The 26,232-nt window shown below is 43.1% G+C and overlaps 1 protein-coding gene and 1 long non-coding RNA gene across 5 annotated transcripts; both read left to right on the forward strand.

Annotated features, from left to right (window-relative positions):
* Window positions 1-2,865: 2,865 nt before the first annotated feature.
* LOC136357354 (uncharacterized) lies at window positions 2,866-6,953 on the forward strand. 2 transcript variants are annotated; one of them, XR_010742662.1, is made up of 4 exons: window positions 2,866-3,306; window positions 4,068-4,159; window positions 5,070-5,198; window positions 6,698-6,953. It is a non-coding gene; the product is annotated as an uncharacterized lncRNA (long non-coding RNA). The 2 variants fall into 2 exon arrangements; XR_010742661.1 differs by having other exon boundaries at window positions 5,070-6,953.
* An 8,929-nt stretch (window positions 6,954-15,882) lies between these two features.
* Window positions 15,883-20,719, forward strand: LOC4342862 (metal transporter Nramp1-like). Of its 3 annotated transcripts, none has more exons than NM_001403042.1 (13): window positions 15,883-16,053; window positions 17,098-17,176; window positions 17,246-17,286; window positions 17,418-17,496; window positions 17,578-17,682; window positions 17,923-18,032; window positions 18,214-18,395; window positions 18,613-18,682; window positions 18,770-18,943; window positions 19,077-19,181; window positions 19,388-19,519; window positions 19,766-19,861; window positions 19,977-20,719. In NM_001403042.1, the coding sequence occupies exons 1-13, from the start codon at window positions 15,970-15,972 to the stop codon at window positions 20,274-20,276; spliced, it is 1,557 nt and encodes a 518-aa protein (NP_001389971.1). In that variant the 5' UTR covers window positions 15,883-15,969; the 3' UTR covers window positions 20,277-20,719. The 3 variants fall into 3 exon arrangements, with proteins under 3 accessions (NP_001389971.1, XP_066168062.1, XP_066168061.1); XM_066311965.1 differs by having other exon boundaries at window positions 15,886-16,053; window positions 16,132-17,176; XM_066311964.1 differs by having other exon boundaries at window positions 15,886-16,053; window positions 17,098-17,145.
* Window positions 20,720-26,232: the final 5,513 nt, after the last annotated feature.

A 26,232-nucleotide genomic window follows, 5' to 3' on the forward strand; every position in this document is an offset into this window, starting at 1 on the left:
CCCGCCCGTGGACATTCCTCCATGGCCGCCTCGGGCGGATAGGTAGCGGTCCCCCAAAACGTGGCTGCCGCCAGCGCCATCACCTCCGCTGCGGTCCCCGCCTGCGCCTATCGCTTGCATGATGGCCAGGATGGAGGAAGGATGTTGTGGGGGATTAGCGACGGCTCGACATCCCTGAGGCTGAGCACCCACTGGACCACTAGCTTGAGGTTGGCATAGTTCTAGTCCCAGGTCTGCCCCGGATGAGTCCGGATGGAGTCGTCGGAGCCGGTGTATGACCATGCACCCCGGACCCGCTCCCGGAGAGGCGCAATCCGGCAGCGAGTGTAGTCGCTGAAGACCATGGCACCAGTCAGCCCCTTATACTGCAGACCGGCGAGGTAGTCGATCACTGCGTCATACGTGTCTCCCAACACCGACAATGACCGCCAGCTCGACGTCTGAACGGGCGGTGCTGTAGGGAGCCAAAGGTGGACGTTGTCAGGGAGGACGGTGTAGAACCAATCGTGCTTCCAGTCGTCCCACTTCTTGCGTAGCGTCTGCCCGAAATAGTGCTGTTGCGTGTTGGCGCGCGGCTAGAAGTAGCAGCCGTCGGCTTCCGTCGCGGGGGACACCAGTTGCATGGTTAAGAACCAACGGAAGAGGCGGAGGCACGGCCTCACCCCGATGAACATCTCGCACAGATGTGCGAAGATGGCAAGTGTCAGCACGGCGTTCAGGGTGAGGTGCGCCATCTGGATCTCGTAGAAGTCCTGAACATCGAGGAAGAAAGACAAAAAGGGGGAGTCAATCCCACCATGACGAACAAGAGGAAGAAGACTGGCCGCTCCGGATAACGCAGCGTCGGGCATGCCTCGCCCAGGATAATCATTGCCCGACCGGACGACGTCTGTAACATACTGAAAATTTGCTATTTTCTAAATATGCATCATGTCGATTCTTATGTTCTTAATAACCTTCCTAAACCTAAGAAATTATAATTAGAGGGACCTCCTAAAACTAACATGCATAAAATCCCTTTTTGGTATTTAAAATCTTTCGTGGCTTTTATTCTAAAAATTGATCTTGTTAAATTGAGGTATTCTCTTTGATTTTTGCATCTTAAACCTTCTTTCAACCAAAATTTCCTTTATTCAAATTTAGTTTAAAAATCCTTTTTACTTTTATGAATTGTGGTCCAAGAAATCCACCAACACAACCCTTGAACCTAAACCAAAGTAATTCCAATTTTCTTGGAATTAATTGGGTCCTTTGATCTTAAACCTATCCTTGATTCTCGATCCAAATTTCCTTTTAGCCTCATATACTTCTCTAGAATCCATGCCATATATTTTGGGCTAAAATTCTATTTATTCTACTCCCTCCATATTCGCTCCACATACTCAAAAATATTCAAATCTAGAGCCATATTATTTATGGTGTTGAATATTTTGAATTCCTATTTTGAGTGCATCAAACAAACTCCCACTCCAAAATATTGCACTCAAATAAACCAGAAAATCTCTCTTCTGGAAATTATATTTGGATATAATTTCCTTTCAAACCTTCTTATTCAAATATTCTCCGAATTCGAATGTAACATACTGAAAATTAGCTATTTTCTAATCTTGCATCATGTTAATTCTTATGTTCTTAATAACCTTCTAAACCTAGGAAAATATAATTAGTGGGACCTCCTAAAACTAACTCGCATAAAACCTCTCTGGTATTTAATCTCTTTTGTGTTTTTCATTTAAAAACATATTTGGTATTTCCTGTTGGAATTCTATTTATTAAACCTTCTTTCGACTAAAGCTCTTTTATTCAAATTTAGTTTGAAAACCATTTTTATTATTATGAATTATGGTCCAATAAATCTTCCCATATTACCCTTGAACCTAAACCACCGAAATTCTGATTCTATTGAATTAATTGTTAACCCATCCTTTGATCTTAAACCTATCTTTGATTCCCGATCCAAATATCTAAATTCCTCCTTTTAATCTAGCCACTAATTTAATCTCTGTGGCTTGATCTCCTATTCGGCACAAGAATAAGCAATATTATAAATATTAAAATAATTGCTCTTGTGCTAAGAAAATAGATTATATCTTTGTCATCCAAATTTCCTTTTAGCCTCAAACAATTCTTTGAAACCCATGCCATATATTTCGAGGCTAAAAATCCTATTTATCTTCATCCATCCATCTCCTCCCATATTCTCAATTATATCCTCTATTTTAGGAATCATACTATTCATGCCAATATATATATTCTCTTCTTCTCATTTGAGTGCAACAAATAAATTCCATTATATCCTCTCCCTCAAAATATTGCACTCAAACTAGAAAATATCTCCTACATAATTTCCTTTCAAACTTCCCTATTCAAATTCCTTCCAAATCTTCTCCAAATTTAAATTCTAATCACCCAAACCCTTGTCAAAATTTAGAAAAACATTTATTTCTAATCTGGGCCAAAGTCTTCTTTTTCTTCCTTTTTGGCCCACTGGCCCAGTTTGGCCCAACAGAAGCAGCCGCTCCATCTCCTCCTGTGGGCGCCGTCACCGTGCGTCGTGGGCACGCACGGCATACCCGCGCATGCCGCTACCATCGCCGTGGTTTCACACGCCGCCGCCAACGTCCTGCCGTCGTCGCCAAGGCATCGCCGCCGACGTCACCGCCATCTCACGCCGCCGACGTCAGCCTCTGAAGCAAACCGACATCGATGCCCAATCATAGAACGAGAACGATGCCGTCTTCCTCTTCCTCACGTCGCCGCTAACGTGCTCCTCTTCTTCTTCTCCTCTAAAACCGCCTCCAGAACCGCCATCATCCACCGCCCCTCGCCGCCTATAAATAGCCGGCGAGCCCTTCTCTTTTCCCCACACCAAGCCGAGCCCCGAGCTTCTCTCTTCTCTCTCTCTTCCAAATGCCGGCCATCGGCCGATCTCCCTCGTCGGAGCATTTCCGACCAAGCCCTCGCGCCACTACCTTCGCCTCGACGAGGCAAATCCATTCCCTAACCTTTCCCTTCCTCTTCCCCTCCGAGTTAAGCCACCACCGCCGCCCCCTATACCGGCCGAAACCGAGCTCTTGTTGTCGCCGTTCCGGCCTCCTCCCTAACTCCCTCTGCCGGCCACCACCCTCCTCGTATGCGCGTTGCTCGGGAACGCGCATGGCCGCCGACGTCGCCACCCCCCGGCCGCCGGAGCGCCGCCGCCCCTCTCTCCCTCTCCTCTCCCTTCTCTCGGCCCTCTGTGAAGCGGGAGGAAGAAGACGACGGGAGGAAGAAGAAAGAAAAGAAAAAGAAAAGAATCCCTGACAGGTGGGCCCATGAACAGTATACTTTCGCAATTTACTCTATTTAATCCAAATTCCAATCTTTAGAAACCCATATCTCCTAAACCGTAGATCCGATTCCGATAAAACTTGGACCTAAATTCATCTAAATTCAAATCCTTCATTTTGATATCAAATTTGCTATTTTAAGATTTTATTTAAATTTCCTTAATTTATTCAAATACCATTTGAATAAATATTTGATTTAATTATTCTTATATTTGAATTTCCAATTTAAATTTATATTTGTATTCCAAATATTTCCTTTTATTTTCAAAATACGCTTTAGCCACTAAAAGCTGTCGGTTGGAACTTTACGCCTTCCATGGGGACGTTCGCGGTTTTCTATCCCCGACGTCAGACCGTTGGTTGTAAAGCCCGGCATAAACCAAACCCAAGGTCGAAGTGCTGCTCCTGGCACCCCATGCCTTGATGCGTACAGCGGTCGGAGCTTCACTATTCCCTCGACCTCCACAGCACGCCGCACAGTTAGCTCTCGGGCTCTGTGTGTGATCCTAGCCGCCACTCACGGTTGTCGGAGTAACACTTCCGCCCCACTAAACCCACACAAACCTCCTATCCCTCTAGCCGTTATGCTATCTGTTGACACCGGCTAGAGAAGATACCAAACCTAGTCATTATGCTCTAGCATCGACTAGCACACCACCAAACCCTAGCCCTCCTAACCATTTATCGTTTTCTTGTTATTTATGGCTTTTATTGAAATTGGTTCTTCGTCTTTCTTAGTAGAATCTATTTTATTTTGGATGGCAACCTGTGGTATTTCGAGGATCGGATAATCAGGTTGCCTATCTCGGATTTATTTGCGTTGGAGCAAGGCAAGTTATTATTCCTCCCCTTTGAGCATTATTATCCTATATTCTATATCTCTATTATTCCATGCATTACCCATTCATGATTTTAAATGCATAACTTGAACATATAGCAAACCAGATATATGCTAGATTTTGCTTAGCCATGCCTAGTTAGATTGCATAAAATATAACGAACTTAGATTGGAACAGTACGGTAGAAATGCATGATTTCCGGGTGGCTCATACTGTTCCAACCGACATAAGATTGCCAAGTACATCTGAAGAACGAACGAGTACGACCGCCAATTCTAGAATGGGGACAGACTTAGCAAAGTAGGTTATCTAGCAAAGGTGGTACCTCTGTACAGTGGTTCTTCTTTAAGTCCTCACGCAGGAGGCAAATTTACGCCGAGCAGGGCGATTATAATATTTACCGAGGCACAGGTAAATATATTGATTATTGCGCGCTGTGTGTGTATTGTGAAAACCTGGTTGGGATGACGGGGGTCTCTCAACCAATTCTCTCTCTAAAAACCTCGGGAACGCCAGAACTCCTCTCGCTGCTGATAACGTTATGTTCAGAGCGCATGAGGATGAGAGTTCATGGAACAGATGCCACTGATGTTAGTAACCGAAAAGTTTTGCCATGACTAAGCTGATGAATATTAGCATGTCATGGATGGCGGGTAAAGCATACATCTACTGTAGTATGAGTATTTCTGAAACTATTCGAATAGCCGTGCTCACGGATATTAAGCATCGGGACTCACTATGGCATCTTGGTTAGAAATATAACTCCAGATTTTATTAAATATTGTTGCATTCAAAACATTATAGAATTTCTCCTTCTACTTTCTTAGCTTTCTGCAAATAGATCTAGCCACTACGCGAGACCATGTCATCTCTGACGGGCCCAAACCCTCACCTTTGACAGGTTTGATGAATATTAGCATGTCATGGATGGCGGGTAAAGCATACATCTACTGCAGTATGAGTATTTCTGAAACTATTCGAATAGCCGTGCTTACGGATATTAAGCATCGAGACTCACTATGGCATCTTGGTTAGAAATATAACTCCAGATTTTATTAAATATTGTTGCATTCAAAACATTATAGAATTTCTCCTTCTACTTTCTTAGCTTTCTGCAAATAGATCTAGCCACTACGCCGGACCATGTCATCTCTGACGGGCCCAAACCCTCACCTTTGACAGGTTTGGTCTTGGTCAGTGATTAGTGGTCACTGATGACAAAATCACCTGTGACGGGTGTGTCATCTCTGACGGGATAAAACTTGTCACCCATCACATATGAGTTATCAGTGACGTGTCGTAACTACCTGTCCGTCACTGATGACTCATCTCTGACGGGTTGTAACTTACGACCCGTCAGTGATGACAAAGCAAGAAATACAATTTTTGAATTTTAAACGCAACAAAAAAACCTCAAAAAAATATTTTGAATTTTACTAGCCATCCTATACATGGTCACACATCAACTACCTACAAATTCACAATTTTTTACGCAATATAACTTGTATGCTACACATGAGATTCGAACTCAAGACCTCAACCTCCATATAGAGCTCCCTTACCAACTCACCTACTCAACAAATATTGACTACTCACCCAATGTTATTATTTTGTCTATGCTTGTCTGAATCATTTAACATATATTTAACACCCTAAATGACTTCAAATGAAAATATTATCAACTAAATAGTTATAGATCTCATCGTGTTTTATAACTTTTACATAGAAAATATCTTCATTCGATGTTGTTTGAAGAATTCAAAATTTCATTTTTCAAAATATATCTCACTTTATAACATGTAAACTTTGTGAAATGAAAATATTTTCAATTATAATATTGTAGATCTGGTTGAGTTCTATGACTTTGATACGGGGCATGTATCCATCCATGTCATTTGAAAAAAACTCAAAATTTTGTTTTTAAAAGTAGATCTGATCACTTGTAATGCATGTTCGGGGATGTAAATGATCTCTAATAGAAATGTTGTTAGTTATAAAGTTGTGGATATCATCGAGAGCTACAACTTTTATATAGGACATGTCTCAATCCGAGGTTTTTTGTAAAATTTGAAAATTTGAATTTTCACTCATCACTAACGGGTCATGACTACCACCCGTCAGAGATAACGTTATCTGTGACGTATGTTAGTTAAAGACCCATCAGAGATAAGTGGTCTCTTTTGTGATGGTTCATAATACTACACCCGTCACAGATGATCTGTGACGAGCCATTGTTGTGACCCGTCACAGACGATCTGTGACGGGTTACAAGTGCAAGCCGTCACAGATGACCTCACATCTGTGACGGGTCCTCCCTGGTAGCCATATATTGAAGAGGATATTTTTTCGGCCCGTCAGAGATGACTCATCTTTGACGAATTGTGTTGGCCCGTCACAAATGACCCGTCACTGAAGCCCAGATCTGTAGTAGTGCTCTACTCAAATACTATTATTTCATACATTCATACTTGAATATAATAGCTTGCTGAGTACGTTGTACTCACCCTTGCTTTAACCCCCTTCTTTCAGAGTTAATTTGGAGTTCTTGCCGAAGCCGAGAGTTCAATCATATAAGTTAGTTTCCTTTCAACCTAGTTCTCAAGTCTAGATTAGTTAGATGGTTTAAGTCTATAGCAAAACATTAGGATTGAGTCATTCTATAGCTTCTGTTGTATTAGTTAGCCACAATTTGCCACAATTTTGTAAATTCCCCTATTATTTTGTAATATCAACTCCTTTGGAGCCTTATTCTAATATATGCAATGAAGATCCAGATTGTTAAACCTGTAACAATCTACTGATCTAGGGCTTGATACAGTCTAAACATGTCGGTTTCTTTAGTCTATATGCCCCTTCTCTCTCTCTATGCTGTTACACGGGAAGGAGAGGAGGAAGATGACGGGAGGAAGAAGAAGAAAGAAAAGAAAAAGAAAAAGAAAGACTGACAGGTGGGCCCCTGCACAGTAACATTTTATATTTTCCTTATTTAATTCAAATCCTATTCTTTAGAAGTCCATATCTCCTAAACCGTAGATCCAATTCCAGTGAAACTTAGACCTAAATTCATCTAAATTCAAACCCCATCTTTTGACCCCAAATTTGCTATTTTAATATTTTATTTGAATTTATTCAAATACTGTTTGAATTTATGTTTGTCTTTTCAAATATTTCTTTTTAACCCAAAATACCCTTTAGCCACTAAAAAGCCGCCGGTTGGAACTTTACGCCTTCCATGGGACGTTCGCGGTTTACTATCCCCGATGTCGGACCGTTGGTTGTAAAGCCCGGCAAAACCAAACCTAAGGTCGAAGTGCTGCTCCTGGCACCCCACGCCTCGATGCGTATAGTGGTCGGAGCTTCACTGTTCCCTCGACCTCCACAGCACGCCGCACAGTTAGCTCTTGGGCTCTGTGTGATCCTAACCGTTCTGCTGCCACTCACGGTTGTCGGAGTAACACTTCCGCCCCACTAAACCCACACAAACTTCCTATCCCTCTAACCGTTATGCTGTCTGTTGACACTGGCTAGAGAAGATACCAATTTTAGTCGTTATACTGCCCAACTCTAGCAACGACTAGCAAACACCCAAATCCCAGCCGATATTCATCCTACCTCGATATCGGCTTAATCAAATGAAACCCCAGCCAGTCTGCTATCCAAACTCCATACCAACCATTTACCCTCCAACTACCCATAACCTATACATGAAATACGAGCCCATATGCTATCCTATTTCAGCATCGACTCGAGAACAAGTAAATCCTAGCCATTCTTCTACCAAAGCCCAACTACAACCAATACTAGCCACATATCCACTTAACCAATTAGATTATTTAGTATATCCCCTACTCTCCAAGAAACTAAAACCCACACATAAAATACAAGTGACAATTGTTACTTAATCCCCTCTAGCCTCCAACCCTCTAGAACCTCCACATAAAGTATTAGCCCATAATCCCTATACCCTATAAAGAAGATAGCTTATACCCTAAACCCTAGCTCTCTTAGCCGTTTATCGATCTTTTGCTATTTTATGGATTTTATTGAAATTGGCTCTTCCTCTTCTCTAGTAGAGTCTATTATATTCTGGATGGCAACCTGAGGTATTTCTAGCATCGGATAATCAGGTTGCCTATCTTGGATTTATTTGCGTTGGAGCAAAGCAAGTTATTATTCCTCCCCTTGAGCATAATTATCCTATATTCTATATCTCTATTCTATGCATTAGTCATTCATGATTTTGAATACATAACCTGAACATATAGCAAACCAGACATATGCTAGCTTTGCTTAGCCCTGCCTAGTTAGTCTGCATAAAAATATAATGAACTTAGATTGGGACAGTACGTAGGAATTGGTTGATTTTCGGGTGGCTAGTACTGTCTCAGTCAATATAGTTATTACCAAGTACTTATGTCAAACGAACGAGTACGACCGCAATTTTAGAATAGGGACAGACCTTGCAAAGTAAGTTATCTAGCAAAGGTGGTACCTCTATACAGTGGTTCTTATTTAAGTCCTCGCTCAGGAGGCAAACTTATGCCGCGAAGGGCATATGCCACGAAGGGCAAATATAACATTTACTGAGGCGCAGGTAAATGATATGTTGAGCTCAAGTGTGTGTATATTGTGAAAACCTAGTTGAGATGACGGGGGTCTCTCAACCAGTTCTCTCTCTAAAAACCTCGGGAACGCCAGAACTCCTCTCGCTACTGATAACGTTACGTTCAGAGCGCATTAGGATGAGAGTTCATGGAACAGGTACCACTGATGTTAGTAACCGAAAAGCTTTGCCATGACTAAGCTAATGAATATTGGCATGTCATGGATTGCGGGTAAAGCGTACATTTACTGCAGTAAAGTAAAAATGAATCTATTCGAATAGCCGTGCTCATGGAATTGAGTATCGGGACTCAGATGGTACTTTGGTTAGAAACTTAATTCAAGATTTTACTAAATGCTGCTGCATTTCAAGCATCAGGCTTTCTATTTCTATATTCTCTGCCTTCTGCAAGTAATCGTAATCCTACTCAAATATTACCTTTTCATACATTCATTATTGAATATAATAGCTTGCTGAGTACGTTGTACTCATCCTTGCTTCAACCCCCTTTTTCCAGAGTTAAATTGAAGTTCTTGCTGAAGCCAGGAGTTCAATCATATAAGTTAGTCTTATTTCAACCTAGTTCTCAAATCTAGATTAGTTAGATGGTTTAAGTCTATAGCAAAACATTAGAGTTGAGTCATTCTATAGCTTCTGTTGTGATAGTTAGCCACAAACTTGCAAATTCCCCTATTATTTTATGTAATAACATCTCCTTTGGAGCCTTGTTTAAATGTACGCAATGAAGATCCAGATTGTTGAAGCTGTATCAATCTACTGATCCAGGGCTTGATACAGTTAAACATATCGGTTTCCGAATCATTAGTTTTGGGAGCCGACAGCGTCGGCATGAACTTGCGCGGCAGACCCGCGAACCTCTCGTTGGTAATGCGAGAGGGAGGCAGGAAGCTGCCATCCAGCGGCACGGAGCTCCGTGTCATGGCGTCAACGAAGGTGGTGTGGCGAGAAGCGAGTGTGTGTGGCGAGAGGAGGCAAGAGAGCGGCGAGAGCTAGGGCATAGGAGCGCAGCGGATTCTAGTGGTGAAAGGATGTGAACAAAATCCCTCCTCGACGCCCTTTATCCTCCCCTCCTCCACGCCTGGCACCTCGATTCTTGCGGCCACTCACTTCGCCCCCTCGTTTTTCGTGCCCACTATCTCCACGCATCCGTTTCTAGCGCGCGTGCTAGGCACGCTGCCGTTGCGACTGAGACGGAAGTGGAACCACGCCCTCCTTAATTGCGCGCGGTAACCGGGGAAGCCGCCATCATTATTCGCTGGCAAATCCACTGACATATCTGCCCCGCGCACCTACCCAGGTGATGTGGCAGTTACGAAGTGATAGCCCATCATTGCCGGGGAGGCGGTTTTTGCTTCGCGTGGGGCCACAACTACCGAATCGCTTCACAAAACACGAAAGAAAGACCGGGCCCACATGTCATTAGACTAAAAGAGTGGCATCAACCCTGACCACCTAGGGAAGGTTTTGGTCACGGCTAACGCCGGGGGCTATTGTCGGTGATATGGGCCTGGGATATCAAGTGTAGAGGGAGGAGCCATTCCCAAACCCATGTGGCTCTTCCCTGGGAGGGGTCGGGCCCTGGGTGAAGTGGTTGTCACCCCCTCCTCGCTTGGGGGTCGGGTCGCCCCGACCCCCTCCACGTGTCAGCCCATGTGAGCAGGGTTAGGTGGGCGCGCCTAACACCCACCTAACCGCATTTAAGGTGAGCCAGATGGCCGCGCCTCGTCGCATTTAATGTGGCATGCAGGCGTGGCTGACAGGCCGCACGTCGCCCGAATGATGGGTCCGACGGGGTTAGTGCACCTGACTGCTGACTGCTTGTTAGACGGCTTGCAGCTTGCGCTGCCCCATCACATCGGTATGTTGAGGGTTGTTTGCCCCTTGCCTAGGCCTGAGTCCACGTTCCGCTCCGGTCCGATCCGGGTTTCCGTTCCCTAGTGGGACAGGGTGCCCAGAAGTCTTCATCCATTAATGAGGAGTGACACATGCGTCCCCCGTGTCGTCCGGCTTGAATTGATGAGGGCACATGCCGCACCAATGGGCGTAAGGACTTCCAAGTCAGAGGAACAAGACATGCATTAAATGTAAAGAATGTTTTCCTTCTTCCCTAGGTAGCTTTTAGGGCCTCTGTGGTAACCCCTTGAGGTATAAAAGGAGGTCCAGGCCTAGTGAAGAAGGGGGGTTTTTTGAAGGCATTCGGCTTGCGTGAACACTTGTATTCCCCACAGAATCAACCACATGCAGGAGTAGGGTGTTACGCTTCTCAGTGGCCCGAACCTATAAAAATCCCTTTTGTCTCGTTGCTCTAGAGGGGCCCGACCCCCTCCACATCTCTCTTCCACTAAGCCTCAATTCTCACCCGCTACCCCCGATCGAACTAAAGGGGGCCCCATAGTCCCACTACACGACACGACACGACCCACGACACGATCATTTGGCCCGCCCAAGCACGGCACGGTGCGACTGGTGTTGAGCTCATGCCGGCCCGACCCAACAGTTGGATCGTGCCTGGGCCGATGCCTTGTCATGGTGGGTCGCCCCGGCATGACGGTCAAAGAAAAATAGTTGAGGGGTCCAAAATAGACTTACAGCCATATAAGGTACGGCCCAAAGAAAAAAGGATACAAAATAGACTTATTGTAGCCATATAAGACGCAACGCAAAGCTATGAGGGAGGAAAAATAGACTTATTATATGGAGAAACACGATGTTGGGCCTCTCCAGGGCCATGGGTGCAGCCCGTGAGAAGGCTCGGCATGTAGGTCGGGTCGGGCGGGCCATTTGGCCATCTATATCATAGAGTGCAAGGGAGGGGATGATCGAGGCAATCTGGGACGTTAGATTTGGTGATCAAACGGCTACGATTGCGCATGTCTGCCTAATGCGTCTACTGTGTCAAAAATCAAGACCACCATTACGAATAGGGGTGAAAATGGGGTGAGTATTTCCCGACGTACCGCCCGCCTGACCCGAGGCTCGCGGGAGGAATATGGGAGAAAAAATGGGATATCCGATACTATCCGAGTTTAAATCTGAATTTGTTGGGAAAATGTGGGTTAGGATACGGGAAGACATGTATCCGCCCGTATGTCCCTATTATATAACATGTATGAAAATTTATTATAAATCCACCTAAAAACATGATAAAAGATTAGTTAATCACTATTTACGTGCTCATATGTATATTGTATAATTTTTTTTCTTGACGTATCTTTTTTAATACTTTAATTACCTTATTTTATTTAATATCTATGAATTAGAGATACAAATAGATATCCATTCCCGAATCCGATTCGAAGCAAATAATATAGGATAGGATATGGGATGAGTGATATATTATCCGGCACTACCCGTATCCGACTCCGAATTTAAAAGAAAATATGGGTTAGGGTATGGGAATGGCATAATCCGACCATACTTGCTCGTTTTCACCCCTAATTATGATTTTTTTTAAGTAGAAGAAGATTTACAAAACTACTTGGTCAAAAATATATTTACAGTACTATATCTTTTTGTTTTCAAGTTTTACGGATCTTTAACGTTCTTTGGAAGCTTTATTTATATATCTAGATAATACTCCGTACATTGCTGCGGGACATTTTTATATGACCTAGAGTTGTAAACTTGTAGTAATAGATATAGCCCGAAAGTTGTTTCATGTAGTCTAATGTTACATGATAATTAATTTGAAACCCTGATGTTTGTAACAGTAAATTGTGAAGATGTTCACCTGAAATAATGGAAGTTCTTAATTAATTATCAGCTTCTTTGTTTTCTGAATCACATTCACCAGTTTGTTATATTCTTAACTCATGATTGAATGGTTAGCCTGATTAGGTTGCAAGCAACTTCTGAGCTCCAGCCATAGCTAGCTATAAGCCAGCTACAAACATATTTTAAGGAGATAAATAAGAAGAGAGAAGAGTAGAGGGCTACAGATTTGTAGCTAGCTGTAGCACGAACTTCAAGACGCAGTGTGTGTATGACAGGTGGGACCATGTATTAATAGTGTAGTATGTAACTATTGTATGGATGAGCTATTAGATTGGCTATAGATGAATTAGAGCTAGTAGTGGGCTATACTATTAAACTTGCTCTTACAACAAATGAACCTGCCATCTACAGTAACAAACTCGGTTAGTCGAGCAACAATATGTAGGCTGCACATGTGAAGTTAACGGTGTGTAATTAACAGTGTACATATTTTCAAATATAAAAAAAATACGTACAACACACTTTGAACAATAGATTAAGTAAAATTCTATGGGAACATTTGGAAGGGCCAGTTTTACCTCGTAGTGCTGTATTGCACTTTATTGAGTAAACAAATAGCTGAAAAATTTCCCTAGTAAAGCTTATACATTTCTAGACTTTTTTAAACTAAACAAAAACGTGATATTTGCAGGATGAATTCAGAAAGAGAAAAAAACAATCCGTAAAATAGAAGCTACGGAGAACGAATACTAACACACTTAACTGATGGATCTAATATGAGTTTTGAGCAGAGAGTAGTGAAATACCTGCCCTATACTGCAGATGACGATCAGTTGCACTTCTATTTTGTGTATTGATCAAATCACTTCATGCAATTACATCCTTTCACTACATCTGAATCACCTGATAATACTATGGTAAGGTAGTGAATCACTTGATGATACTATGGCAAGAAAAATGAGAAAGAAAGGAGAAAGATTAGAGCACCTTCGGAATCACCTTCTATTATGAAAAGGAAAACTGGATTCTCATAAAGGCAAAAACCATGACATTTAAAGGTAGAAGACCTGGGGATAATAAAGTAAACTACCTCATCATCAGAGAATAAAGGTGGCCGGTTGGGTAGAAGCTTGCTTCATCACTTCAGTTTAGGGAAAATTAAATCTATGCAATATGGTCATTGGCTGGGAAAGAGGACAGAATAATCTGAGCCAGCTGCGGGCCTAATACCAAGATCAAAGATGAATAATGTAAGAGAGAGAGAGAGAGAGAGAGAGAGAGAATAGAAGTATAGCTGCCTACCCGCAGGATAATGGTGGCAGGTGAGAGAATCTTGACCAATTGTTAGCGCCAATACATTGAGCGAGCACATGTTCTTATTGTACAACAAATCAATGACTTAACTGCGGGGGACTCCCTGCAATGTTTGATTCAGAAAATCAACCTAGTACTAATCAGCTGGATTGAACATACGTTAGATCGAGAGTACAACTGAATAAAATTCAGTTAAATGGTATAAGGTATTCATCACCGTTAGCTATTTAAAATAACCATTGAACTTAACTCTGACAAAGAGAATAGGGTAAATTGATCATTCGCTTAGAGACAACTGAATAAATTTCGGAGGAAGGTTTAAGGAAAAGCGGTGCACACCTTTTTTTTTTTCCTTTTTTCAGATTGAAGATCTACAGGAGCAGCATAACACATTCAGAAGGAAGGCTGTAGATACCACATCACCAAATAACTTTCTGTACATATCAAATATCCAAAGGGATAAAAATAAAGCTACTTACTACGGTTATCAATGCAGAACATTGTACATGTGGAAACTCAGATGAAGCAGAGTTGGTGCCTTGGTGGAGAAGGACAGAGAACCTGATTGAAGCATTCCCCAGTAATAAGCGAAGGCCAAGGATGAATTCACCATGACGTTATGGGAGCAGTAAATTGATGTCTTTGATGACAACCATGAAGTCTGCTCTCGAAGCAGCGGTTTCATTTCTCATGACATTCCGAGGAGGCGAAAAGGCTAGGAGGCGGCAGCCGGCAGGTGGGCTTGAACTAAAGGCAGAGGGAGCGCCGGATAGGGGGAGGGACACGACACGGGAGAGGAAGTGACGGGCGCCGTCACCTAAGGCGCTGCGGTATAGGGAACTGGAGGGTTTGCCTCTGGTTAGGGATGGATACCCGTTGAGTTGGGCCATAACATGGGCTTCTTTCGGCCCAATAAACAACCGGGGAACTCTGGGAGGCTGCTTCATGGCTTCCCTTCCGAATGATTCAGATCGTACGGTTCATAGCAAATGGGGCGATGTGAAGCACCAGGAAGCAGAGATTTCCTAGTAGTGGGGATGATTTGTATAGGTATATAGGATAAACGCTCTTCAAAAGGTGCTTTTTTAATTTTTTTTATGTCACGTCAAACGACCAACCACCGGTCACACCATGCTAAGAGACAGGTATAATTCTTGAGGCAGCCTACTTGCCACCCTCCCAAATAATGTTATCATAGATTAGGTGGACTTGAAATGATTTGGTACTCACAAACTCATCCAAATGTATAAATTTGGATGTCATTAAGCAAGACCTCTTCATGTTCCTATGTGTTCGATCCTCTCATGTGTTTGATCTGTTAAATTAGGATGGAACGACGCCGACTTCATTGAGCGTCATCTTTTCATATTTACATACATGTATTTGATCTTATAAATTGGGATGAATTTGTGAAGCGCCAAATAATTTTAGGCCCCCTAGTCAGGCAAAAAAGATCCTCTAAGAGGGTCGCAACTCACAAGTGGGCCGGCTGCAAAATTGCTAATGCCCACGCATCAGCCGGCGTTAACATTGGTGAAGTTTACCACATAAGAAAAAATGTCCTTTGGAAGGTGTTTTCAAGAAAGAAAACACTCCAAAAACGTTATGGATATACTCAATCCGTTTATTGATAGATGACTAACTTTTGAAAACACAATCGGGAACTGACTATCCAATTGTCGGGTGATTTCTAACAAAAATTCACCTAGATTTTTTCTACTATTATATTTACATCCAACAGACTACGAAAGAAAATAGCAAAATTGAATCGGGAAATACTCTATACTCCAGCAACAACTGGGCCCATTCGCTCGGCCCGGCCCACCTCCTCGCACGCCATGCCCACGCCACGGGCGCGCACGCGCAGCTGAAGAGAGAGCACCCGCGCGCCCACGCGGCGGCGCGTGCCCGGCACGCGGCGGCGCGCGCCCCCGCGGCGACCGGAGGATCTCCGCTCGAACTCCCTCTCTCTCTCTCTCTCCAACTAACCGCACGTCACCGGAGGCCGCCACGTACATGTGTTATACATTATATATATCAGTCGTGGTCGAGTAGGAGGTTTCTTGCAGAGATCGGGGTTCGGCGCCGGCGGCGAGTTGTTGAGAGGCAAGGCAAACTCAGGCGACTGAGCTAAAGAAGCCGCACTAGTATGGGGGTGACGAAGGCGGAGGCGGTTGCCGGCGACGGCGGGAAGGTGGTGGACGACATCGAGGCGCTCGCCGATCTCAGAAAGGTTAATTCTCTCTGCAAATACTCCTGGTTGCTCATACTTAAATCTACCTATGAATGAGGGATCGCATCGATGTCGCAGTTGGAGTTGGACGGACAGGAGTGAGAAATTATTATCTCTGATCTGATTCCTGTTGGTATGCACTCTTGCTGTTTGTGAAAATGCCCCAGAGGATGCATCCACAGGACACGGCGCCTTCAATATTTATAAGTTGATTCAATGATGGGTTTCTTTCATGTTTCTTTGCTGAAAAATCGTGTTTAGTAGAGTAGTCTTCTATGTCTCTATTCAAAAGAAAAGTGGCATTAAGTTATAGGAGAAAATAAAAGGGAGAAGTCGTTTTGTTAATTAGGAGCTTCTCCTTTCGATAACTATGACTTAATAGTTCATTTTTATTATGGAACAAAGATGAGATACAAAACAATAGATTGTGATCACCTCAGTTTTTTTGTTTGATATCAAGTCTGACAAACTAAGGCATTACGGTTCTCTGCTCTTGTTTGACAAACGAAGTCTATTGTACAATAGAAGTCTGTTGTTTAATGTCTCTACTTTTGGTCATCTCTTGTATGGTTTAGCCTAGATCTCAGTTTATCTTACTATAGGTCGCCGATAGTACAATATGATTTGTTTCTCCGCCGTACCTAATCCAAAATCATATAGCTTGACATTATCTGCTTCGCATAGATGTTCGTTATAAGCTTCAAATTACAAATTTCATATTGAAAGTTTAGCCTCTTCTTGTTGGACTATAATAGCGAGTCCATGTGAACATCATTTCTTACATTAATATACATTTCTTCACATTTGTGGCTAGTTATTTTACTTGCCCTACCATTGTCGCATTTATTTATATTTCCATAACTCATTTTCCAATGCTTAGTTGAATGTATCATTCACTCATTCTTGTATTGTTTGTACGTCTTTGAGACTTTGACTGAAAATAGTCTTAGTTTTGTACCTATTTTATATTTTGCTTTATGTTTTAATTATTTTCTTTGACATGATGTGCATGCATATTTATTACTAATTGGTCATGTAACACAGGAGCCAGCATGGAAAAGGTTTTTGTCCCACATTGGACCAGGCTTTATGGTCTGTTTGGCTTACCTCGATCCTGGAAATAGTAATATTCTCTCTCTAAATTTATTTTCTCACACTCATATGGTTTCTCACGCTTGACGAATTGAAACAGTGGAGACTGATCTACAAGCTGGTGCCAATCACAAATATGAGGTACATTCTCTAGCCTTTTCTATATGACTTTTCCTGCCATTTATCACAGTTGTCATGTCTTTTGTTACAGCGAGAAGAAAGAAACAATTAACTGATATGCTTCTTGATGTGCTCTTTCATATGTTTCTTAGCTTCTTTGGGTGATTTTGATTGGCCTGATCTTTGCACTGATTATACAATCATTATCGGCTAATCTTGGAGTGGTGACAGGTAATAAATAGACACTTTCAGCACACAATTGATTTAACATTTCAGTTGGAAGTAGCAAGTAATGAATGTCAATTGATACAGGGCGCCATCTTGCTGAGCTGTGCAAGACTGAATATCCAGTATGGGTGAAAACCTGCTTATGGCTGCTAGCAGAACTAGCTGTGATTGCTTCCGATATTCCAGAAGGTTGGAAATAGAATGATAGATCTAAATAAAAAAAAGTTAATGTTTAACTGTCACCTTTGAGTTTCAGTTGATTAAGTTTATAAACTCTCTCACTGATATAAGTGTACGAGCAACACTTGCACTGATTGTATACAGTCTCTTATCCACTAAACATTATGATATGTAGCACTTTTTCTGAGAAGAAAGCAACAACATCTAATCTAATATTTGGTGTTTTTTACACATGTACCTTTTGTGCAGTTATAGGTACAGGATTTGCTTTCAACCTTTTGTTCCACATACCAGTGTGGACCGGGGTTCTCATTGCTGGCTCTAGCACGCTTCTTCTTCTTGGACTGCAAAGATATGGGGTAACCAACTATTTATGACTGGATATATGATAGATGTCTGTATAAAATGTTTTAATGAATGTCTAAACATCATTGTATTGTATTTGATCATTACTGTTTGGTCATTGTAAATGGTGGTCATTACAAATGGGTTTGTTGTTGAATTGACTTGTTTGCATTTTTCCTTCATCTATATAACTAGGTAAGGAAACTGGAGGTTGTGGTCGCGCTATTGGTGTTTGTCATGGCAGGGTGCTTCTTCGTGGAGATGAGCATAGTCAAGCCTCCGGTTAATGAGGTCCTTCAAGGATTATTCATCCCCAGGCTCAGTGGGCCCGGTGCCACAGGAGACTCCATTGCCCTTCTTGGGGCTCTTGTAATGCCGTAAGCAGTCAAACATGCATATATACCCCCAGTTGTTAATGTGTGCAATGTCTTTTTTGCGTCTTAAGATTCTTCTAGGGTAGCTGTAAACATGCATAAGGTTTTCAACTCTCCAGTAATTACAAATCTCCACAATGGTAGTTTTAGTCTTTTTTTAGATTTTGACAAAATGCACTCTTGTTAATCATAAGTGAGCATTATCAGTTATTAATTACAGGCACAATCTATTCTTGCACTCTGCCCTGGTGCTGTCGAGGAATACACCCGCATCAGCAAAAGGAATGAAGGTGATCAGATGTCCGTGTTCTTGCATTAAAAAAGAAATGGTACTCCTAGTTGGCTGATACATATTCCTTCATTCTTTTGTACTCCAGGATGTCTGTAGGTTCTTCCTCTTTGAGAGTGGGATAGCTCTTTTCGTGGCTCTGCTTGTCAACATTGCAATCATCTCTGTCTCCGGCACTGTATGTAATGCAACCAACCTTTCACCAGAAGATGCTGTAAAATGCAGCGACCTTACATTGGACTCCTCATCCTTCCTCCTCAGGGTACTGCATATATGTGCAAAGTTCATCACCATTTATATTTAGTTGTGTTATTTTCTTCACAAAAATAAATTAGTCATGTTATCATTGACCATATAATGGTCATTTACAGAATTATTATTTATTTTTTTTTCAGAATGTGCTAGGAAAGTCAAGTGCGACAGTGTACGGTGTAGCACTCTTGGCTTCTGGACAGAGCTCGACCATTACTGGCACTTATGCTGGGCAATATGTTATGCAGGTATATTTTACCTGAACTCTAACCTTGTTTACAAATTAACCAAGTACTATCTGTGAACTATTTTCTTAATGACCAGTTCAAGTGGTATAGTATTAACCACGCAGTAAACTAGAAGATCTCCAAAATGGTGAAAGAAATGAAAAAAAGTTTGCAATCTATCAAGCTTGAATGTATAGTAACAGTTTTTTTTTTCCATGTATCTACAGGGGTTCCTAGACATCAAAATGAAACAGTGGCTTCGGAACCTGATGACACGCAGCATTGCCATTGTGCCTAGCTTAATCGTCTCCATCATTGGAGGGTCTAGTGGCGCCGGTCGTCTCATCGTCATTGCATCGGTACAATCTTTTACTACAAATGAAAATATCAGTTTGCCCATAAGAACACTCATTAAAAAAAACTGCCATACAATCAACCATCTTCTAATTTTCTCAATAATTAGTAAGTTATTTGCTAATCGAAATGCTTCTTTCTTCAAAAAATGGACGGTATGTAATTTGTTGTACCTCATTCCTTCTGATCATACTGTTAAAAAGAATCAAAACCTAATGCTTGTTTTGGTTTGGCTGTTACGTTTCATACAGATGATTCTATCCTTTGAGCTACCATTTGCTCTGATCCCTCTTCTCAAGTTCAGCAGCAGCAGCAACAAGATGGGTGAAAACAAGAACTCCATCTATGTAAGCACTCCCCCATCAATCAATCAATCCTTCTTTCTAGCTTGTCCACACATAGAAAACAAAAACAAAAAAAATCCTGGAAAACTAATAATGCATTGGTAATTAAAACCTGCAGATTGTTGGATTCTCCTGGGTGCTGGGGTTCGTCATCATCGGGATAAACATCTACTTCCTCAGCACAAAGCTGGTCGGCTGGATCCTCCACAACGCGCTCCCGACATTCGCCAACGTGCTCATCGGCATCGTGCTGTTCCCGCTCATGCTGCTCTACGTCGTCGCCGTGATCTACCTGACGTTCAGGAAGGACACCGTCAAGTTCGTGTCTCGTCGTGAGCTGCAGGCCGGCGACGACACCGAGAAAGCACAGGTAGCCACCTGCGTCGCCGACGAGCACAGCAAAGAGCCACCCGTGTAGTACCCTTCCAGACCGGTTACCGGTGTTGGCTGGTTTTTATTGGATAGATGTTTAGGTCCAATTTTTTTTATATAAAAAATCCAATAGATGTTTAGGTCCAAATTTTTGAATTCAAAAACCGGTTAGCAGTGATAACCGGCTGAAATTTTGGCCCATGGGAGTAGATTGTTGCTTTTTTTCTTAGTGATTAGTTATTGGCAGATTGGCAGAATGTTGTAGCTAGGCAATCTAATTGTATGGTTAGATATTTAGTCATAAATCCAAGAGTGAGTTTTCTTGGATGCGAGGACAAGGACAATCTAATTGTATGGTTAGATATTTAGTCATAAATCCAAGAGTGAGTTTTCTTGGATGCGAGGACAAGGACAAATATAAATGTAAATAAATGCAGTTAAAGTAACACCTTGCTCAAATATAAATGTAAATAAATGCAGTTAAAGTAACACCTTGCTCCTTGTGGACATCTATCTCTTGTTGATGCCAGTGTTGTGGATGACGGAATATGGATGTCGGACGGAGATGGTTCCGCTAAACGAATAATCGGAGTACGGGCGAATAATCGGAATTTGACGGAAATTTAACGTTTTGGACAAATATATGTACATAACTCATAATAGCTTATTATTTTTGATAGATAAATGCATATAACTACATATATACCTACTATTCTTAAATAAAAATAAGGATAACATGGCATTAACTCGGCATATAGTAAAATATATGTCTGAACATATAGTGATAGGTTTGGCTCGTAACGCATAAAGGAAATACCAAAAGCATGTAACACTATATAAGTGACACTAAAACGACGTTCTGTAGCTATATATTGCTAGGTTACACAACTAATGGGCAGTATCATGGGCTGGCTGGCAGGGCCTTCTGGCCTTGTCACATGATTTGGCCCGTTTATTCGGCTGATTAGTCGGAAACGGCTGATTAATTGCTAATGACGGTGATTATACGTCCTTAAACGATTAATGATCAGCGTTTTGCTCATTCGTGACGGAGGGGTCGGCGCCACCGTATTAACGCCCGAATATACGGCCGTACCAACCGTTATCCATAACACTGGTTGATGCTGAATTCATTTGGGCTACTGTTATGCCCAGGTCTTGCTACGTCTATTGATTTCCATGTTTCCTTGAGATTTAGATTTGGTTACAAGTTAAAATAATCTCTAGAGTTTGAGTGAAGTTTGAGTGAACCATCTCTTAGACTTCCATGTTTCTTGAGATTTAGATTTGGTTACAAGTTAAAATAATCTCTAATCTCTAGCGTTTGAGTGAACCTTCTCTTTTTCTTATTTTTCTTGTGGCTCATTAACTTTTCTTTAAGCTTTCCCGCAAAAAATAACGTCTTAGGTACTCTTAAATCCTGAATAGGAAGCTGTGAGCAGGTATAACCACCTTGTATCTTGAGAAATCGGACTTCTCTTCTCACCTTATCTCCGTTTACATTTTTTAATTAAAATTTTGTAGAGCTCTTTTTTGATAAAATCTATTTTGTGCGCATGCTCGATTTGGACTTACCGAACGACACATCTGTGCCCACAAGAAAAACCCACACAGCACGGAGCCATGTTCGTGATGCTATTTTGGGAAAGGCGTGAATGGAAGAGAAGGAAATGAGTAGGCGTGCATTAGGACTAATGCGCTACTGCACAAAGCGTCTTTTTTTTTTCCTCCATATTGGTCATTTGCTTTTATTTAGGTTCAACGTTAGAGCTTTTCTTCCGTAGCCCCGACTCGAGCTGTTTAATTTGGCTTCTCTTTAGATCTTTTGTTTTTCCATTTCTTCGCTCTACAGATCGCCTTAAATTAGTCAGAATAATGGCAAGTAATATCAATAGTTTTCCCCATCGCTCTCGCGTGGGCGGCTCGGGGACGAAACCTAGCCGCCAGCGCCGCCAACCCCCTCACCCTTCCTTGCCACCTCGCCGCCGCAAGAGCCCGCCACTGGAAACCAAGGGACCAGCCGGGAAGGTGGTGGTGGGGGACACAACCCCGATGAAACTCCTTCTCGACACGAGGTGGAGTGGCGCGTGTCGGGTGTGGGGACCAGTGGTTAGAGTGGTTGGCGTGATGGAGCCAGCCACCTCGGAGGCGGATCTGCCTCCCCCCTCAGCCCCCCCCACACACCCCGCAACCAGATCGGGAGAGGACGGCGAAGTTCGCGGCGACGGCAGCACAGTGGAGTCGCGGGGCGGCCCGAGAAAGTGCGGTCGTGGCCGGCGAAGGGGGATGCACGACGCGGCCGGTGGCAAGGCCGACGCGTTCGGTGGCAGCGTAGGCTAGCGTGGGCGATGATAGGGAGGATGTCGCGGTCTAAGACCGCGAGAGGCCGGCGTGGCAGACGGCATGAAGGCTGTCGTGGCTTGTGACCGTGAGAGGCCGGCGTGTTCGGCGGCAGTGACCCTTTCACGTCAACGGCAGGGGTCACTGCGCTGTGGGAGAGGGAGCTAGCAAGCTGCGGAGGCGTCATGGCTGTGGAGGAGACCGGTGGCAGGGCCAGCTAGCGATGGGGCACTGGTGCAGCTGAGGTTGAGTTGGTAGACATTGTGTAGGTGGCAGTGCTTGGGGGTGGCGGGGGCAAGTGTGGTAGGGAGGCTTGCAGACGAAAACCTAGCTTGGGACTTCCCAAGCCAGCAATGGCAGCGTTTTCGGATATCGCGTTCCCCCTTTCGGGGTGTTGTCGAGCGGCCACCCTTCCATCCTTGATAGGACCCTCCAGGTGAAAACCGAGTCTAGCTGGATGGGCAACGATGACTGAAGATGCACTTAAACCCCCTAGTGGGTTTTGGTAATTAATGACAAGGTGGTTAAAGGGGACTAACGTGTTTATCAAGTTTATTCACAGGAGTTTAGTCCCAAAGCAAGTTGTGATGGCTAAGAATGCAAGGAGACCCCCCAATTTGAATGCTCCTAAGTGCGAAAATCACCGAAGGTGATTAGACTAGGTTTTTCACTTTCGAAATTGAGTTTAGGAAAAACCGTACTATTAAAAGGGGTTTCAAGTGTGGTTCTAGGGTATACAAAGTGCTCTTAGTCATATCCATGTGTCAAAATATTTTTGGAATCATTTTTGAAAAATGATTTTTCTCCCCGGGACAGAGAGGGCTACCCGGAGGTTCTGGCCAGAACTTCCGGGCGCCATTTCAACAGCAAATTTTCCTAAGTGCTGCCCGGAAGTTCCTGGCACTTTTTGCCCGGAACCTCCTGGCAGGCTTCCAGTTCAAACTTGTGAGTAACGGCTAGATGACGTCACCTAGCCGTTATATATATGGATTCCGTCCCCAGGTCACCCTTTGGCCATTCCACTTCAGCTCTTTCATGTTCTAGGGTTTTCTAGCCACTCCCAAGATTCCTTTGCTTCCTCCACTCAAATCTAGAGTCTATCTTGTGAGATTGAGAGATTAGATTAGAGTGTAGGAGTGTTTTGGAGATGGCTTGAAGATTAGGTTTGTTTGAGCACTTTAGATACCTTGTGGGCTGTCACTTGGGCTTATTACTCTTGGAGATCTTCTCCTAGACGGTTAGGTGTCGCCCGTGAGCTTCCAAAGATCTTGTGGATGTCCCGGGAAAGTTTGTGAAGGTTTTTCTCACCTCCGCAAGGAAATGAGGTAAGTGAGTAAAGATTCTTGTGCTGAGTTTTCAGAGGTTGTCCTAGGTAGAGCAACTTACACTTGTGGTCTTTTCTAGAAGGAATTGTGAGTTGGATCTTGGTGGTCACTCAATTCTAGAAAATGACCTAGAAGTGTTGAGTTGAAGGCTGTGGACTTCTTCTGGGATCTTTGCATAAGTGAGGCAAGGGGTTAATCGAGACCCGGCTCTTTGAGCACCTCAACGGAGAGTAGGATCCGTGTGATCCGAACTTCGGGAAAAAATCGCCTGTCTCTCTTGTGCATGATTTGTGTTTGAATCTGCTGGTATCTTGTGATTTACATCTTGTGCAACCTTGTGCCTGATTGTCTCTAGCTAGGACTTGTTTTGCTTCCCCAAATTTTGATTTTCTCTGTTGCCCGGAATTTCCTAGCTCAAGAACTCCGGAAGTTCCGGGCTGCTCATCTCTGCCAGGAAGTTCCGGTGTTCTTCACCAGGAGGTTCCGGGCCCTGTTAATTTAACCGCTGCGATTGTTGAGAAAATTTCAGGAAAGCCTATTCACCCCCCCTCTAGGCTACATCTCTGTGCGTTCAATTGGTATCAGATCAAGGTGCTCTTGATTCAAGCTTCACCGCTTTGAGTGATCCACGATGTCGGACTTAGGGGGAAAGGACGGGGAAATTGGAAATGAAGATGGAGCGAGCAACAAGGGAACTCCATCACCCAAGGGAGCCACTATACCTTTTGATTACAACAAACTTACCATTCCCTCTCACAACTTCGTCTCCGTGCCTTCCGGGCGTGCTCCTCAATTTGATGGGACATATTACGCCGCTTGGAAGCACAAGATGAAGTTGCATCTAATCTCTTTGCATCCAAGTATTTGGAAAATTGTGTGTACAGGTATTGACGTACCTCATGAGGACATGGAGCTCACTTCGGAGCAAGAACAACTCATCCACCGCAATGCTCAAGCTTCCAATGCAATTCTCTCCGCCTTGAGTCCGGAGGAGTTCAACAAGGTTGATGGACTAGAGGAGGCCAAGGAGATATGGGATACTTTGCAATTGGCTCATGAGGGATCACCCGCCATTTGTGATGCCAAGATTGAACTATTGGAAGGAAGGCTAGGAAGATTTGTGATGGATGACAAGGAGACACCACAAGAGATGTATGATAGGATGATGATCCTTGTCAACAAGATTAAAGGACTTGGGAGTGAGGACATGACAAATCACTTTGTTGTCAAAAGACTTCTCCGTACTTTTGGTCCAAGAAATCCCACTCTTGTATCAATGATACGGGAAAGGAAAGACTTCAAGAGGCTCACCCCAAGTGACATTCTTGGAAGAATTGTGTCTCATGAGATGCAAGAAGAGGAAGCTCGTGAAGTGAGACAAATGGTGAAGAATGCCGCCATGATCAAGAATCAAGAAGTTGCTTTGAAGGCAAAACAAGAAGAAGAGTCAAGTGGTGAAGAAAGTCAAGATGAAGAAATGGCTTTTATTGTCAAGAGATTCAAGCACTTTCTTCGCAAGAGTGGCTATGGAAAAGGAAGGAAGGATGATGACAAGGGAAAGAGGCAATCAAAGAGAGCGTGCTTCAATTGTGGCGAATTTGGTCATTTCATTGCCGATTGTCCCAAGTCAAATGAAGCTAAGGCTAAGGGAGGCAAGAAGAAGACGGAGCGTGCTCATGTGGCGGAGGCACACATGGCGGAAGTGTGGTACTCTAGAGATGAAGAAGATCCCGAAGTCAAGCTCAAGCCCAAGTCAAAAGACAAGGTTGAAGGAGAAGGTGGTGTTGCTACCATCGCCTTTAAGTCATCCTCTTCAAGCAAGGAGCGTCTCTTCAACAACTTGAGTGATGACGACGACGACTCCTACCACTACTCTTGCTTCATGGCCCAAGGCCGCAAGGTGATGACTCAAAAGCCCTCTCACACTTCTCTTGATGTTGATTCTAGTGATGAGGAAAGTGATAATGAATTAGATGATGTGCTTAAGAGCTTTAGCAAACCTGCTATGCAACATTTGGCTAAGTTAATGAGAGCTTTGGATAGTAAAGAACAACTTCTCGAAAGGCAAGAAGAATTGCTTATTCATGAGAAGAAAAGAAACCTTGCCTTAGAGGAGAGCTTAGCTAAAGAATGTGCTAAAAATGAACAACTAGCTAATGAGCTTAATTTGGCTAATGGTTCTTTAGCTAGCCTTAGAGATGTCAATGAGACTCTTCAAGAGAAATTTGCTTGTTTAGACAAAAGTCATAAAGATCTTGAAGTTCAATTTGACACTCTTTGGAATAGTACCTCTCAACCAAATGTGGTTTCTAATTCCTCTAATCCTTCTACTAGCAA

Source organism: Oryza sativa, chromosome 7, assembly GCF_034140825.1.
Source record: "Oryza sativa Japonica Group chromosome 7, ASM3414082v1".
NCBI lineage: Eukaryota > Viridiplantae > Streptophyta > Magnoliopsida > Poales > Poaceae > Oryza > Oryza sativa.